Raw genomic sequence first — 14484 nt, forward strand, 5'->3', positions numbered from 1 at the left:
TATGGAGCTTCTCCTTCTCCATCCTCACATCTCAGCGCAGGAACAGGAAGTCGAGATTCTTTTAATTTTACATCTTCTTCCCATTCAGGTTCCTACAATTTTGCATCCTCTCAGTGGAGATCTTATATAAGAGAAGTTTCCTGATTGACCCATCAATGATGGATAAGGACAGGGACAAGATGGTGGAGAGGATATTACACCTCACCCTAGAGATCCTCTTCTGGCTTACTGGAGAGGTGAGAGATTCTGATGATGTCACATTACATCATTCTTATCTATGGGAATAACAGATGGACAGAACTGGAGAGGTGAGGACTCTGGAAATGTCTGTAGTGAGATTTATTAATGTGTCTCTCCATAACCAGGATTACACAGTAGTGAAGAAGACCTCTAGTGATCGCTGTCAGGCCCCTGTGTCTGTGGGATGGGGAAGACCCCTGAGCCCAATCACGGGGCCTCCACCTCACCCCCTGATACATGAGGACATCAATGACCAGAAGATCCTAGAACTCACCTACAAGATGATTGAGCTGCTGACTGGAGAGGTGACACTACTGGGAATGCTGGGACATTATACAGTAATGCTATGGAGGGATCGGGGATGACAGTATCATTGTATGTGTCAGGTTCCTATAAGGTGTCAGGATAACGCTATCTATTTCTCCATGGAGGAGTGGGAGTATTTAGAAGGACACAAAGATCTGTACAAGGAAGTCATGATGGAGGTTCCCCAGCCCCTCACATCACCAGGTAATAGACCGGACTAAATACACGCGGCCTATAATTATCTGTATGTAAGGAATGAATTCAGTCCCTGTATGTGTTTCCTCCAGTTCCATTCAGTAAGAGGACAACACCAGAGAGATGTCCCCGTCCTCTTCTTCCACAGGACTGTAAACAAGAAAATCCCAATGTTCCTCAGGATCATCAGGTAGATGGAGAGAAGGTGTCATGAAATCTCCCTATGATGTGTAGACGGCTGTGAAGGTCTTGTGCTCAGTCTTGTTTTATCCACCAGTATTATATGTGTTATACTTGTGTAATGAGAGCGGTGGAGATGGCAGGATTAGAGCTGATCATAGATGTGGCTTCTCCATCTGTCTGTGACTTTTACAATATTTGTTTCAGGGTGAAGATCTGATCCATATTAATACTACAGAGACAGTGAGGGGTGATGAGTGGTGTAAAGAGGAGATTCCTACATATGACTACCCAGGTGAGTAGTAACCACTAAATGCAGAGAAGTCACAGATTCTTCTCAGTAAGGCTATGTGTGCACGTTGCGTACTAGCCCTGCAGAAATTTCTGCAGCGATCTGAAGAGCACATGTGCGCTTCAAATCGCTGCAGAAAATGTCCGTAGAAAAAAAAAAAAAGCCGATTCCATGCGCTCTGCCTGCAGCTCCTGCCATAGACAGAGCAGGAGCTGCCGGCAAAGCGCACGGAAGAAGTGACATGTCACTTCTTGAACGCAGCGCTTCGGGCAGCAGCCGAAGCGCTGCGCTCTAAGACGCCACGTGCGCACGGCCCCTGCACAATCTCCATAGATTGTGCAGGGGACGCAGGACGCATGCAGTTACGCTGCGCTACAAAGCGCAGCGTAACTGCATGAATTACGCACACGTGCGCAGATAGCCTCACTGTCTGTGTCTGGTTTATCTGCGGTGTAGATATCACAATCATGTCGTCACCATTCTCCTGATAAACCAAAACTGTTCCCATTACTTTGGACATTGGAAGTCCTTCTGTTGGAGTGAGATCTGTTCCAGCCAGATCTTACAGTCCGGCGAACGCTCCCTACTCTCTGGAATTAGAAGACGCTGACCCTTACCTTCCCAGGTCTCTAAACTACAAAGCCTAGTGACCACGTACATAGAATGTGCTGACAACTTAGAATATCATATGAAGAAAAATATAGTCCACAGTGGTGGGCCTTACTTTTATGACTAGACACCAGTCCATGTTATTTTCATTTATATGCTCAAGCATAGACAGTAGACACGTTAACACAAGAAATAATATAGAACTACCTTTTTCGATACTTAATATGCTAGCGCCTAACTTTGATAGTGCTTACAAAAAGTAAGCCTTCACATATTCCCGGATCCCCAAAATTGAAATGTTACATTTGTTGGAAAATGGTGAAAGCTAATTTTTTTTCAAACAAATTTCTTAATTTTTTTCACCACTTAAATAAAAAAAAGAAAGCTATATATGTTTGGTATCTACGTAATCCAACTGACATTGGGAATTGTATAGCCAGGTTAATTTTAGTGATAAATATAATTAACGTGATTAATAAGTAACCAAAAAATGAGGACTAGCCCAGTCAGGAAGGGGTTAAGATAAATCCAAGATCTGATTCCCAGAATTTAATTTGAAAGTCGATTAATCTTAGTTTTTTATAAGGAACTAATTCTGCCTTTATAGATTTCACAATAAATATCCCATGAGCGGGAAATGTTCCCCCAAAATGAAAAGTCAGGGTGAAGACTGAATAGAACGTCTTACTGCAAATAACGAGGAAATCTGAGTTCTCTAATCTTCCTTATATGACCAGTCCCTCTCTAGTGACAGTAATAATTCCCTTTTTTATCCAACGTTCGGCACAGGGTAATTGTAAGAAATGCGGGAGATTGGTATTATCTACCGTGAGTACATGGAGGCTGGGCAGTTAACCCTTTGATGACCAGAGTATTTCTCATTTTTGCACTTTTACAAGATAGGGACAAGGATGGGTACATTAATACAAGAAGGGGATAATGATGGGCACATTAGTACAGGATCGTGAAAAGGATGGGCACATTACTACAAAAAGAAGACCAGCATGGGCACATTACTACAGGATGGGGACAAGGCTGGGCACAATACTACAAGAAGGGGACAAGGATGGGCATATTACTACAGGATTGGGACAAGTATGGGCAGATTATTACAGGATTGGGACAAGGATGGGCACATTAGTACAAGGGGACAATGATGGGCACATTACTACAACAAGGGGACAAGGATGGACACATTACTATAACAAGGGGACAAGGATTTGCACATTACTACAAGCTGGGGACATAGATGGGCACATTACTACAAGGATGGGTACATTACTACAAGAGGACAAGGATGGGCACATTACTACAGGATGGGGATAAGGATGGACACATTACTACAAAAAGGGGACCAGGATGGAGCACTTCACTGCAACATGAGGACCATGATGGGCATATTACTACAGGATGGACACAAGGATGGGCACATTACTGCGAGAAGGGGATCAGGATGGGCATATTACTACAAAAAGGGGATCAGGATGGGCACATTACTACAAGATGGGAACAAGGATGGGGCACATTACTACAGGTTGTGGACAAGGATGGGCACATTACTACAGGATGGGTAAAAGGATGGGCAGATTAGTACAAGAAGGGTATCAGGATGGGCACATACTACAATATGGGCACATTACTGCAAGAAGGGGAGAAGAATGGCCACATTACTAGAAGATGAGGATAAGGTTGGGTACATTATGACAGGAAGAGGACAAGGATGTGCACATTAATACAGGATGAGGACATTACTACTGGATGGTGACCAGGATGGGGACATTACTACAGAAAGGGAGACATTACTACAAGATGAGGACCCCATAGAAAAATTACTACAAGATGTTGACCAAAATTATTAATAATAAAATGATATTACATACAAGAGGGGCATCAAATGAAAAAAAAGGCAAAATAAAGCATGAATTTTTTTTTTTACCGTTAAAATTTATATATATATATATATATATATATATATATATATACATATATATATATATATATATATATATATTATATATATTTTTTTTTTTCCTTATTCTGTCTGTCTGTCTTGCTCCAAAAAAATTATACTGCATGCAGTCCCCGCTCTGTCTATGGGAGGAGCTGCAGTCAGAGTGCATGGAATCGGCTTTTTTTTTTTCATTACGGACTCTTTCTGCAGTGATTTGAAGCGCACGTGTGCTGTTCAAATCGCTGCAGAAATTTCTGCAGGGACAAACGCTACGTGCACACATAGCCTTATACTCCTCTCCCCTAGGACTACTCCTCCTATTATACTCCTCTCCCCCCAGGACTACTCCTCCTATTATACTCCTCTCCCCCTAGGACTACTCCTCCTATTATACTCCTCTCCCCCCAGGACTACTCCTACTATTATACTCCTCTGCCCCCAGGACTACTCCTCCTATTCTACTCCTCACCCCCCAGGACTACTCCTCCTATTATACTCCTCTCTCTCCCCAGGACTACTACTCCTATTATACTGTTCTGCCCCCAGGACTACTCCTCCTATTATACTCCTCTCCCCCAGGAATACTCCTTCTATTATACTCCTCTCCCCCCAGGACTATTCCTCCTATTATACTCCTCTCTCCCCAGGACTACTCCTTCTATTATACCCCTCCTATTATAGTCCTCCTATTATACTCCTCTCTGAGGGGTGCGCAGCATGGGGGGATGAAGCACGATGGGGGGTGCGCAGCATGGGGGGATGAAGCACGATGGGGGTGCGCAGCATGGGGGGGATGAAGCACGATGGGGGTGTGCAACATGGGGGATGGAGCATGATGGGGGTGTGCAGCATGGAGGATGGAGCACGATGGGGGTGCACAGCAAGGGTGATGGAGCACGATGGCGGGTGTGCAGCATGGGGGATGGAGCACGATGGGGGGTGAGCAGCATGGGGGATGGAGCACGATGGGGGTGCACACCTCCCCCCAAAACACACACACACCGCCACACACGCACCGCACAACACACCACACACACACTGGGAACCACATACACCGCCCTACACAGACACCCACACACACAGACAACACCGCGCACACACAACACCCAACACACAAACACCGCGGCACACACAAATATACGCACACACTGCACAAAACATACCTCCCCCAAAACACACACGCACCCCACACCCACACAAACCGCACAACACACACAGCACCACAAACACACAGCGCTCCACAAAAAACACAACACACACAACGCAACACACAAACAACACCGGTCTCACACACCCACACACCCAGACAATACCCAGAACAGTGACATCACCCTACACAAACACTTGGCAACTACACACAACAACATCTATATATATAACAAAAAATCATACATTAACTACAGAATAAATTTTAGAATACCCGATGCGTTTGAATCGGGCCACCTTCTAGTATATATATAAATATATAGATATATATATATATCTCAATCAACTAAAATAAACACAAAAAGTGCACATTTGTTATTGTTACGTCCTTAACAATTCAAGCTATAAATCTGTACCATAACCCATATGATGAATGCCATTTAAAAAAAAAAAAAGCAAAGAGATAAAAAAAAAAAAATGAGCCAAAAGAGATACAGAAAAAAATATATTTCTAAAAATTTAACTTTGTTCTTCAAAGAATGCAGCCCTCCAAATTAATTTTTTTTTCTATGTGTGGCCCATGTACCCAGCTGAGTTTGAGACCCCTGATCTACATGTTCCTGCTCTGAGGTCTATTGTTAGATTGTGAACTGTTTGTCTCAGTAATTAATTGCATTTTCTTTATCGTTCCTATGGGAGACCCAGACATTGGGTGTATAGCTTCTGCCTCCGGAGGACACACAAAGTACTACACTCAAAAGTGTAGCTCCTCCCTCTGAGCCTATACACCCCCTGGAGAAACCAGATCTAGCCAGTTCATTGCTTTGTGTTCAGGAGGCATACATCCACACATGCATTCTCATCTGATTTTTCATTTTTGGAAAGAGTTTGAAGAAAAGCGGGTCCAAGCCTGGACCCCCGGCATGTCCCTTCTCACCCCACTGTGTCGGCGGTGCTTGTTGATTACAAGGCTGGAGCCTTACATGCCGCGCTCCTTCACCATCCCTCGGGCTCTGGCTTGAAGTGGGAGCCAGCACGGTTCTCCATGCTTTGCAGGAGACCGGTCTCCATCCGCAGCCCTTCAGGATCCTGCTGGACGGAGCACTCATCCCCAGGGACCTGGCCCTGCGTCTCAGCAAGCTAAGTACCTGAGACGTTTATATTCTGGGGGTCCCTGTATTTTATTATGGTGGGAGAGTGTGCTGAGTGAGTTTTCTAACATTTCCGGCCGGTTCTCTGGCTTTCCCTTGAGAACCGCGCCGATGGTGCCTGCGCGCCGGCCGCACAGCTCAAATTTAGGCCCCGGCTTCGCCGGAGGCCTACTTTCGTTTTCACTGCCCTCGCATGTCATTCATGCAGAGGGACAGTGCGGCTCCGCCCAGCGGCCGATTTGCACAGGGGAGAGACACTCCTCACTGAGTACATGTCTCCTCCCCTGTAAATCTTTTTGGCAGATCCCGCTCTCAGAGTTGGCCCCGCCTCCTCTCCTCGCTCCGGCACCATTTTATCAGCGTTTTTCTCTGCGATCATCACTGGCTGCAGCATCCCTGCTGATGTGCTTGGGGGTCCGGGCTTTGGGATCTGGAGGGCACACACAACACCGCTCCAGCGGTCTGGTAAGCCACAACCTTTGGTTGTGGGCCTCTGTATATACTCTCTGGGGGTCACTCTAGCAGAGCCCCCACTCCAGCAGCATGTCTCACACGAGGAGCAAGGCAAAGCTATACTCAGTATGCACTGCATGTAACCTCGTGCTGCATGATCCGAGCACATTTCCACATTGTGATGCCTGCTCTAACCTGGCGGTGCCTCAGCCTGGAGTCTCACCCCCAGTAGTCTCTCAGGCTGCTCCTGCTCCTGTGGCTGAACCCCCGGCTTGGGTAGAATCCTTAACCAGGTCTATCTCCCAGTCTTTTGCCGACTCCATGGGACAGCTGTCCCGGACTTTGCTGAACATGCATCAGCCCCCCTCACAGGGTGCCTCTGCTGCTAGGGCTCTCTCAGCGGAGCTCACAGAGGATTCTTCATCTGGTCCCAGGCCCCGTCCTCCTAAGAGGAGACGTAGGGCTTCCTCCCCTTCCTCGCCCCGCGGCTCTGTTTCAGAGGCTGACTCGCAGGACGAGGAGGATGCCTTTACAGGGGGCTCGGATGCTACCTCCATGTGCCCCATTGATCTGTCCGAAAGTGACTCAGATGTTAGTGATTTGATTGCGTCCATTAATTCTGTACTGGACCTCAATCCGCCAGTATCAGAGGAGCAACCCTCTCTGGCAGAAAAGCACCAGTTTACCTTGCCTAAGAGGACAAAGAGTGTGTTCTTTAACCACTCCAGTTTTCAGGCCGCTGTGACCAAGCCTAGGGCCTGTCCTGACAAACGCTTCCCAAAGCGTGGTTCTGATGACCGGTTTCCCTTTCCACCTGAGGTGGTCAAGGAGTGGGCTCATTCACCAAAGGTAGATTCCCCCGTGTCTAGACTTTCAGCCTGGACCGTGGTATCAGTGGCTGATGGCACCTCTCTTAAGGATTCCACTGACCGTCAGGTTGACCTTCTGGCCAAATCTGTATATGAGGCGGCAGGGGCCTCGTTCTCCCCATCTTTTGCAGCAGTGTGGGCTCTCAAAGCCATCTCTGCTTCTCTAGAGGAGATGCATTCCCTCGCCAGGGAATCTATGCCCGAGATGGTTGCCTTAACTTCCCAAGCTTCCGCTTTTTCATCCTATGCCATGTCTGCCATGCTGGAGGCCTCTCACCGCACTGCGGTGGCTTCGGCTAATTCCCTCGCTATCCGCAGGATCTTGTGGCTTCAAGAGTGGAAGGCAGATGCTTCTTCAAAGAAGTACCTTGTTGGGCTCCCTTTTGCTGGGACTAGGCTATTCGGTAAACAACTGGATGAAATTATTAAGGAAGCTACTGGCGGGAAGAGTACTTCCATGCCACAAACCAAAACCAGGAAACCTGTCCAGGGTAGGAACCAGTCGAGGTTTCGTTCCTTTCGTTCCTCCAACTGGTCGTCCTCTAAGCCCTCGGCCTCGTTCACTAACTCAGCCAAGGACCAAAAATCCAACTGGCGCACAAAGGCGCGTCCACACAAGACCGCAGGAGCTGCTGCCACTAAGGCAGCCTCCTCGTGACTATCTGTCCGCGCCACCAACGTCCTTAGTCGGTGGCAGGCTCTCCCACTTTGGCGACGCGTGGTTTCAACGCGTCTCCGATCAGTGGGTGCGGGATGTCATCTCCCACGGCTACAGGATAGAATTCTCTTCCAGCCCGCCAAACAGATTTTTTCTGTCAACTCCCCCCTGTTCCAAGGCCGCCGCCTTCTCTCAGGCCGTGGCATCCTTGCAGGCCAATGGAGTAATTGTACCGGTTCCCACCCGGGAACGGTTCAGAGGTTTCTACTCAAATCTCTTCCTAGTCCCCAAAAAGTACGGTTCCTTCCGGCCCATCCTGGATCTCAAGCTTCTCAACAAGCATGTTCAGGTGCGGCATTTTCGCATGGAATCTCTGCGGTCAGTCATTGCCTCAATGACCCAAGGGGATTTCCTGGCATCCATCGACATCAGAGATGCCTATCTGCATGTGCCAATTGCAGTTTCACACCAGCGTTGGCTACGTTTTGCAATCGGAGAGGAACATTTCCAATTCGTGGCTCTCCCCTTCGGGTTAGCCACGGCCCCTCGAGTATTCACCAAGGTCATGGCAGCAGTGGTTGTGGTTCTGCACCTACAGGGGTTGGCAGTGATTCCTTACCTGGATGACCTTCTAGTCAAGGCTTCATCCAGCGCAGACTGTCAGCGGAGTGTCTCGCTCACTCTTGCCACTCTAGCCCAATTCGGGTGGATTGTCAATCTGCCCAAATCCACTCTGACTCCGACCCAGAGTCTCACGTACCTAGGGATGCAGTTCGAGACTCTTCCGGCACTTGTGAGGTTGCCCTTGATCAAACAGCAATCCCTCCAATTGGCGGTGCGCTCTCTGCTGAGGTCCCGCCGTTATTCCATCAGGCACCTGATGCAGGTGCTGGATCAGATGGTAGCGTCAATGGAGGCTGTTCCCTTTGCCCAGTTCCATCTGCGTCCTCTGCAGCTGGACATTCTCCGCTGTTGGGACAAGCGGCCTTCCTCCTTGCACAGGTTAGTGGCTCTGTCGCCACAAGCCAGGAGCTCTCTTCAGTGGTGGCTTCGGCCCCTCTCTCTATCTCAGGGACGCTCCTTCCTGGCTCCGTCCTGGGTGATTCTCACCACGGATGCCAGTCTATCCGGCTGGGGAGCGGTATGTCTCCACCACCGAGCACAGGGTACTTAGACTCCGTCCGAGTCAGCCCTCTCGATCAATGTGCTGAAAACCAGAGCCGTGCTCCTGGCTCTCCTAGCTTTTCACCACCTATTGGCGGGCAAGCACATCCGAGTCCAGTCAGACAACGCGACAGCGGTTGCCTACATCAATCACCAAGGCGGGACACGCAGCCGCCTGACAATGTTGGAGGTACAACGTATCCTTCAATGGACGGAGGACTCCAAGTCCACCATATCCGCAGTCCACATCCCAGACGTGTAAAACTGGGAAGCAGATTATCTCAGCCGTCAAACCGTGGACAGTGGCGAGTGGTCCCTGCATCCGACAGTGTTTCAGTCAATCTGCCGCAAGTGAGGCACTCCGGACGTGGACCTAATGGCATCCCGTCACAACAACAAGGTTCCGATTTACGTGGCTCGCTCCTACGATCCTCAGGCCTTCGCAGCGGACGCTCTGGTTCAAGACTGGTCCCAGTTTCGTCTGTCCTACGTGTTTCCCCCTCTAGCTCTCTTGCCCAGAGTTCTGCGCAAGATCAGAATGGAGGGCCGTCGAGTCATTCTCATTGCCCCGGACTGGCCCAGGCGAGCTTGGTACCCAGACCTGCTCCATCTGTCCGTAGAGGCGCCGTGGCATCTTCCGGACCGTCCAGACCTTCTCTCACAAGGTCCGTTTTTCCGCCAGAATTCTGCGGCTCTCAGATTGACGGCGTGGCTCTTGAGTCCTGGATCTTGACGGCTTCTGGTATCCCTCCTGAAGTCATCTCCACGATGACTCGGGCCCGTAAGTCTTCCTCTGCCAAGATCTATCACAGGACTTGGAAAATTTTCCTGTCCTGGTGTCGTTCTTCTGGCCATTCTCCTTGGCCTTTTTCCTTGCCGACCCTTCTGTCTTTTCTACAGTCCGGTTTGCAGCTGGGACTATCCCTCAACTCTCTCAAGGGACAAGTCTCGGCTCTGTCAGTGCTGTTCCAGCGGCGTATCGCCGGCTGGCTCAGGTCCGCACCTTCATGCAAGGTGCGTCTCACATCATTCCGCCTTACCGGCGGCCCTTGGATCCCTGGGACCTCAATTTGGTTCTCACGGCTTTGCAGAAACCCCCCTTTGAACCTCTTAGGGAGGTTTCTTTGTTTCGTCTTTCACAGAAAGTGGTCTTTATAGTGGCCATAACGTCCCTTAGGAGAGTATCTGATTTAGCTGCGCTCTCTTCGGAGTCCCCTTTTTTGTTTTTTCATCAAGACTAGGTGGTTCTCCGTCCGACTCCGGACTTTCTCCCTAAGGTGGTTTCTCCTTTCCACCTTAACTAGGACATTACCCTACCTTCCTTTTGTCCGGCTCCTGTTTATCGCTTTGAAAAAGCGTTGCGTACTTTGGATCTGGTGCGTGCGCTCCGGATCTATATGTCTCGCACCGCTGTTCTTAGGCGGTGCACCTCTCTTTTTGTGCTAACCACAGGTCGGCGCAAGGGCCTCCCTGCTTCTAAGCCGACCTTAGCCCGTTGGATTAGGTCCACCATTTCGGATGCCTACCTGGGTTCTCAGGTGCCTCCCCCGCCGGGGATCAAGGCACACTCGACCAGAGCTGTCGGTGCCTCTTGGGCTTTCAGGCACCAGGCTACGGCTCAGCAAGTCTGTCAGGCTGACACTTGGTCTAGCCTGCATACCTTTTCGAAGCACTACCAAGTGCATGCTCATGCTTCGGCAGATGTGAGCTTGGGCAGACGCATCCTTCAAACGGCTGTCGCCCACTTGTGAAGTTAGGCTCTGCCTACTTCTCAGTTTTTCTGTTTATTCCCACCCATGGACTGCTTTGAGACGTCCCAATGTCTGGGTCTCCCATAGGAACGATAAAGAAAAAGAGAATTTTGTTTACTTACCGTAAATTCTTTTTCTTATAGTTCCGTATTGGGAGACCCAGCACCCTCCCTGTTGCCTGTTGGCAGTTTCTTGTTCCACGTGTTATCACCGGCTGTTGTCGTAGACAGAGGCTCCGGTTGTTCCGGTGCTTGCTCTGTTTTTACTTGTGGGTGGCTATTCTCCTTCAGCTTTTGAACTAAACTGGCTAGATCTGGTGTCTCCAGGGGGTGTATAGGCTCAGAGGGAGGAGCTACACTTTTGAGTGTAGTACTTTGTGTGTCCTATATAGAAGCTATACACCCAATGTCTGGGTCTCCCAATACGGAACGATAAGAAAAAGAATTTACGGTAAGTAAACAAAATTCTCTTTTTACTTCATAGCTTGTAATTTGTATAGATGTTTTCAAAAACATATACATATATTTATTTTTAAGAATATTTTATTTAAAAAAATTATTTTTTTTCTTAGCAGGTGACTGTACCAAGAGATCAGAAAGAAAACTGATATCTGCAAAATTTAAATCCGATGACCTTGCGATCACACAAGATATAACTGACGTGAATGCCATTACTGCAGATATCCCATCATCCCTTCACAGCAAAGATCTATCTTCTCATTCATCACAGGTTATTAAGAAAAATAAAAGTCCCAAAAGATGCATTAAAAATCAAACTGCTCTTAAAGCAAAGAAGCCACTTTCTTGTGCAGAGTATAGAAAATGTTTGTCCCTCAAAATGTATTTTGTTACTTCTAAAAAAATTCACACAAAGAAGAAAATATTTTCTTGTGCAGAGTGTGGGAAATATTTTAACGACAAATCAGAGCTTGTTAGACATAAGAGAGTTCACACAGGGGAAAATCCATATTCATGTTCAGAATGTGGGAAATGTTATACCTATAAATCATTTTTCGTTAAACATCAGAAACTTCACTCACCAGAGAAGCCCTTTTTATGTCCAGAATGCGGTAAATATTTTATTAAGAAATCATCTTTAGTTGTGCATCAGAGAACCCACACAGGGGAGAAGCCATATTCATGTTCAGAATGTGGGAAATGTTTTGCAGATAAATCAAGTCTTGTTAAACACCAGAGAACTCACACAGGGGAGAAGCCATATACATGTTCACAATGTGGGAAATGTTTTGCAGATAAATCAACTATGAGTAGACATCAGACCCTTCACTCAGGAGAAAAACCTTTTTCATGTTCAGAATGTGATAAATGTTTTTTTCAGAAATCAGAATTAGTTGTCCATCAGAAAACGCACACAGAGGACAAGCCTTTTCCATGTTCAGAATGTGGGAAATTTTTTAATCGGAAATCAGATTTAGTTATCCATCAGAGACTTCACACAGGGGAGAAACCTTTTTTATGCTTAGAATGTGGGAAATGTTTTGCAAATAAATCCCATTATTTTAGACATCAGAGAACTCACAAAGGAGAGAAGCCCTATTCATGTTCAAAATGTGGAAAATGTTTTAATGAAAAATCAGGTTTAGTTGTCCATCAGAGAACTCACACGGGGCAGAAGCCTTTTTCATGTTTAGAATGTGGGAAATGTTTTGCAGATAAATCAGGGCTTGTTACACACCAGAGAATTCACACAGGGGAGAAGCCTTTTTCATGTTCAGAATGTGAGATATGTTTTGCAAAGAAATCAAACCTTATTATACATCAGAGAAGTCACACAGGGGAGAAGCCTTTTTCATGTTCAGAATGTGGGATGTGTTTTACAATGAAATCAAGTCTTTTCAGACACCAGAGAATTCACACAGGAGAGAAGCCTTTTTCCTGTTCAGAATGTGGGAAATGTTTTGCTGAGAAATCAAGTCTTGTTAGACACCAGAGAAGTCACATAGGAAAGAAACCATAGTCATGTTTAGAATGTGGGAAATGTTTTGTAGATAAATCAGGGCTTTTTACACACCAGAGAATTCGCACAAGGTAAAAGCCTTTTTCATGTTCAGAATGTGAGATATGTTTTGCAAAGAAATCAAATCTTAATTTACACCAGAGAACTCACACTGGGGAGAAACCATATATTTTTATAAACTATACAAGAAAACATATAACAGAGACAGTCAAAGTATTGACAAATGAGGAAATGAAGAAAAAAAACAGCAAATTAGAGCTTAAATTTGAATTAAAGTATATGCAGTTACTAATAGACATTGGTTATCTGAAAACAATAACATAAATATATTGCATTGTATTATATTTCTATATTTACTATATGGATTAGACTATTGCAGCTCCTTCCACCTCCCTCCTTGACAAAAACTATCCTCATTTACTCTGCCAAGAGGAGACTTTGTGCAGCAGGCCTTCATGGTAAAATAACTGCTAGGAAACCACTGCTAAGGACAGGCAGCAAGCAGAAGAGACTTGTTTGGGCTAAAGAACACAAGGAATGGACATTAGACCAGTGGAAATCTGTGCTTTGGTCTCATGAGTCCAAATTTGAGATATTTGAATCCAACCACTGTGTCTTTGTGCGACGCAGAAAAGGTGAACGGATGGACTCTAAATGCTTGGTTCCCACTGTGAAGCATGGAGGAGGTGTGATGGTGTGGGTGTGCTTTGCTGGTGACACTATTGGGGATTTATTCAAAATTGAAGGCATACTGAACCAGCATGGCTACCACAGCATCTTGCAGCAGCATGCTATTCCATCCGGTTTGCGTTTAGTTGGACCATCATTTATTTTTCAACAGGACAATGACCCCAAACACACCTCCAGGCTGTGTGAGTGCTATTTGACTAAGAAGGAGAGTAATGTTGTGCTACGCCAGATGACCTGGCCTCCACAGTCACCAGACCTGAACCCAATCGAGATGGTTTAGGGTAAGCTGGACCGCAGAGTGAAGGCAAAAGGGCCAACAAGTGCTAAGCATCTCTGGGAACTCCTTCAAGACTGTTGGAAAACCATTTCCAGTGACTACCTCTTGAAGCTCATCAAGAGAATGCCAAGAGTATGCAAAGCAGTAATCAAAGCAAAAGCTGGCTACTTTGAAGAACCTAGAATATAAGACATATTTTCAGTTGTTTCACACTTTTTTGTTAAGTATTTCATTCCACATGTGTTAATTCATAATTTTGATGCCTTCAATGTGAATCTGCAATTTTCAGAGTCATGAAAATAAAGAACACTCTTTGAATGAGAAGGTGTGTCCAAACTTTTGCCCTTAGCAACCAATCAGATTCCACTTTTCATTCTTTACAGACTCTTCACAGAATATATGTATATATTTTGTATTTTTTTTCCTAATTTCTTTCTAGTAGTTTTATGGGAACAAATGAATCTGACTCTTTCCTTCACCTACAAAGAGATGCAGTATTTATCTATCTATCTATCTATCCATCTATCCATGTATCTATCTATCTATCTAGTATCTATTATATATCTATCCCTCTG

The 14484-nt window shown here is 46.4% G+C and overlaps 1 protein-coding gene across 1 annotated transcript; it reads left to right on the plus strand.

Moving 5' to 3' along the window:
- Positions 1-630: 630 nt before the first annotated feature.
- LOC142312127 (uncharacterized) lies at positions 631-14162 on the plus strand. Its single transcript, XM_075351015.1, has 4 exons — positions 631-750; positions 834-931; positions 1129-1216; positions 11537-14162. The coding sequence occupies exons 1-4, from the start codon at positions 666-668 to the stop codon at positions 12940-12942; spliced, it is 1677 nt and encodes a 558-aa protein (XP_075207130.1). The 5' UTR covers positions 631-665; the 3' UTR covers positions 12943-14162.
- Positions 14163-14484: the final 322 nt, after the last annotated feature.

The sequence above is a fragment of the Anomaloglossus baeobatrachus genome, chromosome 5 (genome assembly GCF_048569485.1).
Source record: "Anomaloglossus baeobatrachus isolate aAnoBae1 chromosome 5, aAnoBae1.hap1, whole genome shotgun sequence".
In the NCBI taxonomy this organism is placed as follows: domain Eukaryota; kingdom Metazoa; phylum Chordata; class Amphibia; order Anura; family Aromobatidae; genus Anomaloglossus; species Anomaloglossus baeobatrachus.

Bases quoted from the DNA above. Each gene is read 5' to 3' on its own strand.
- LOC142312127 (XM_075351015.1), top strand. From the start codon at position 666: ATGGAGGAGTGGGAGTATTTAGAAGGACACAAAGATCTGTACAAGGAA. The intron at 751-833 runs GTAATAGACCGG...TGTTTCCTCCAG, and splicing joins CCAGCCCCTCACATCACCAG to TTCCATTCAGTAAGAGGACA. The intron at 1,217-11,536 runs GTGAGTAGTAAC...TTTTTTTCTTAG, and splicing joins TCCTACATATGACTACCCAG to CAGGTGACTGTACCAAGAGA.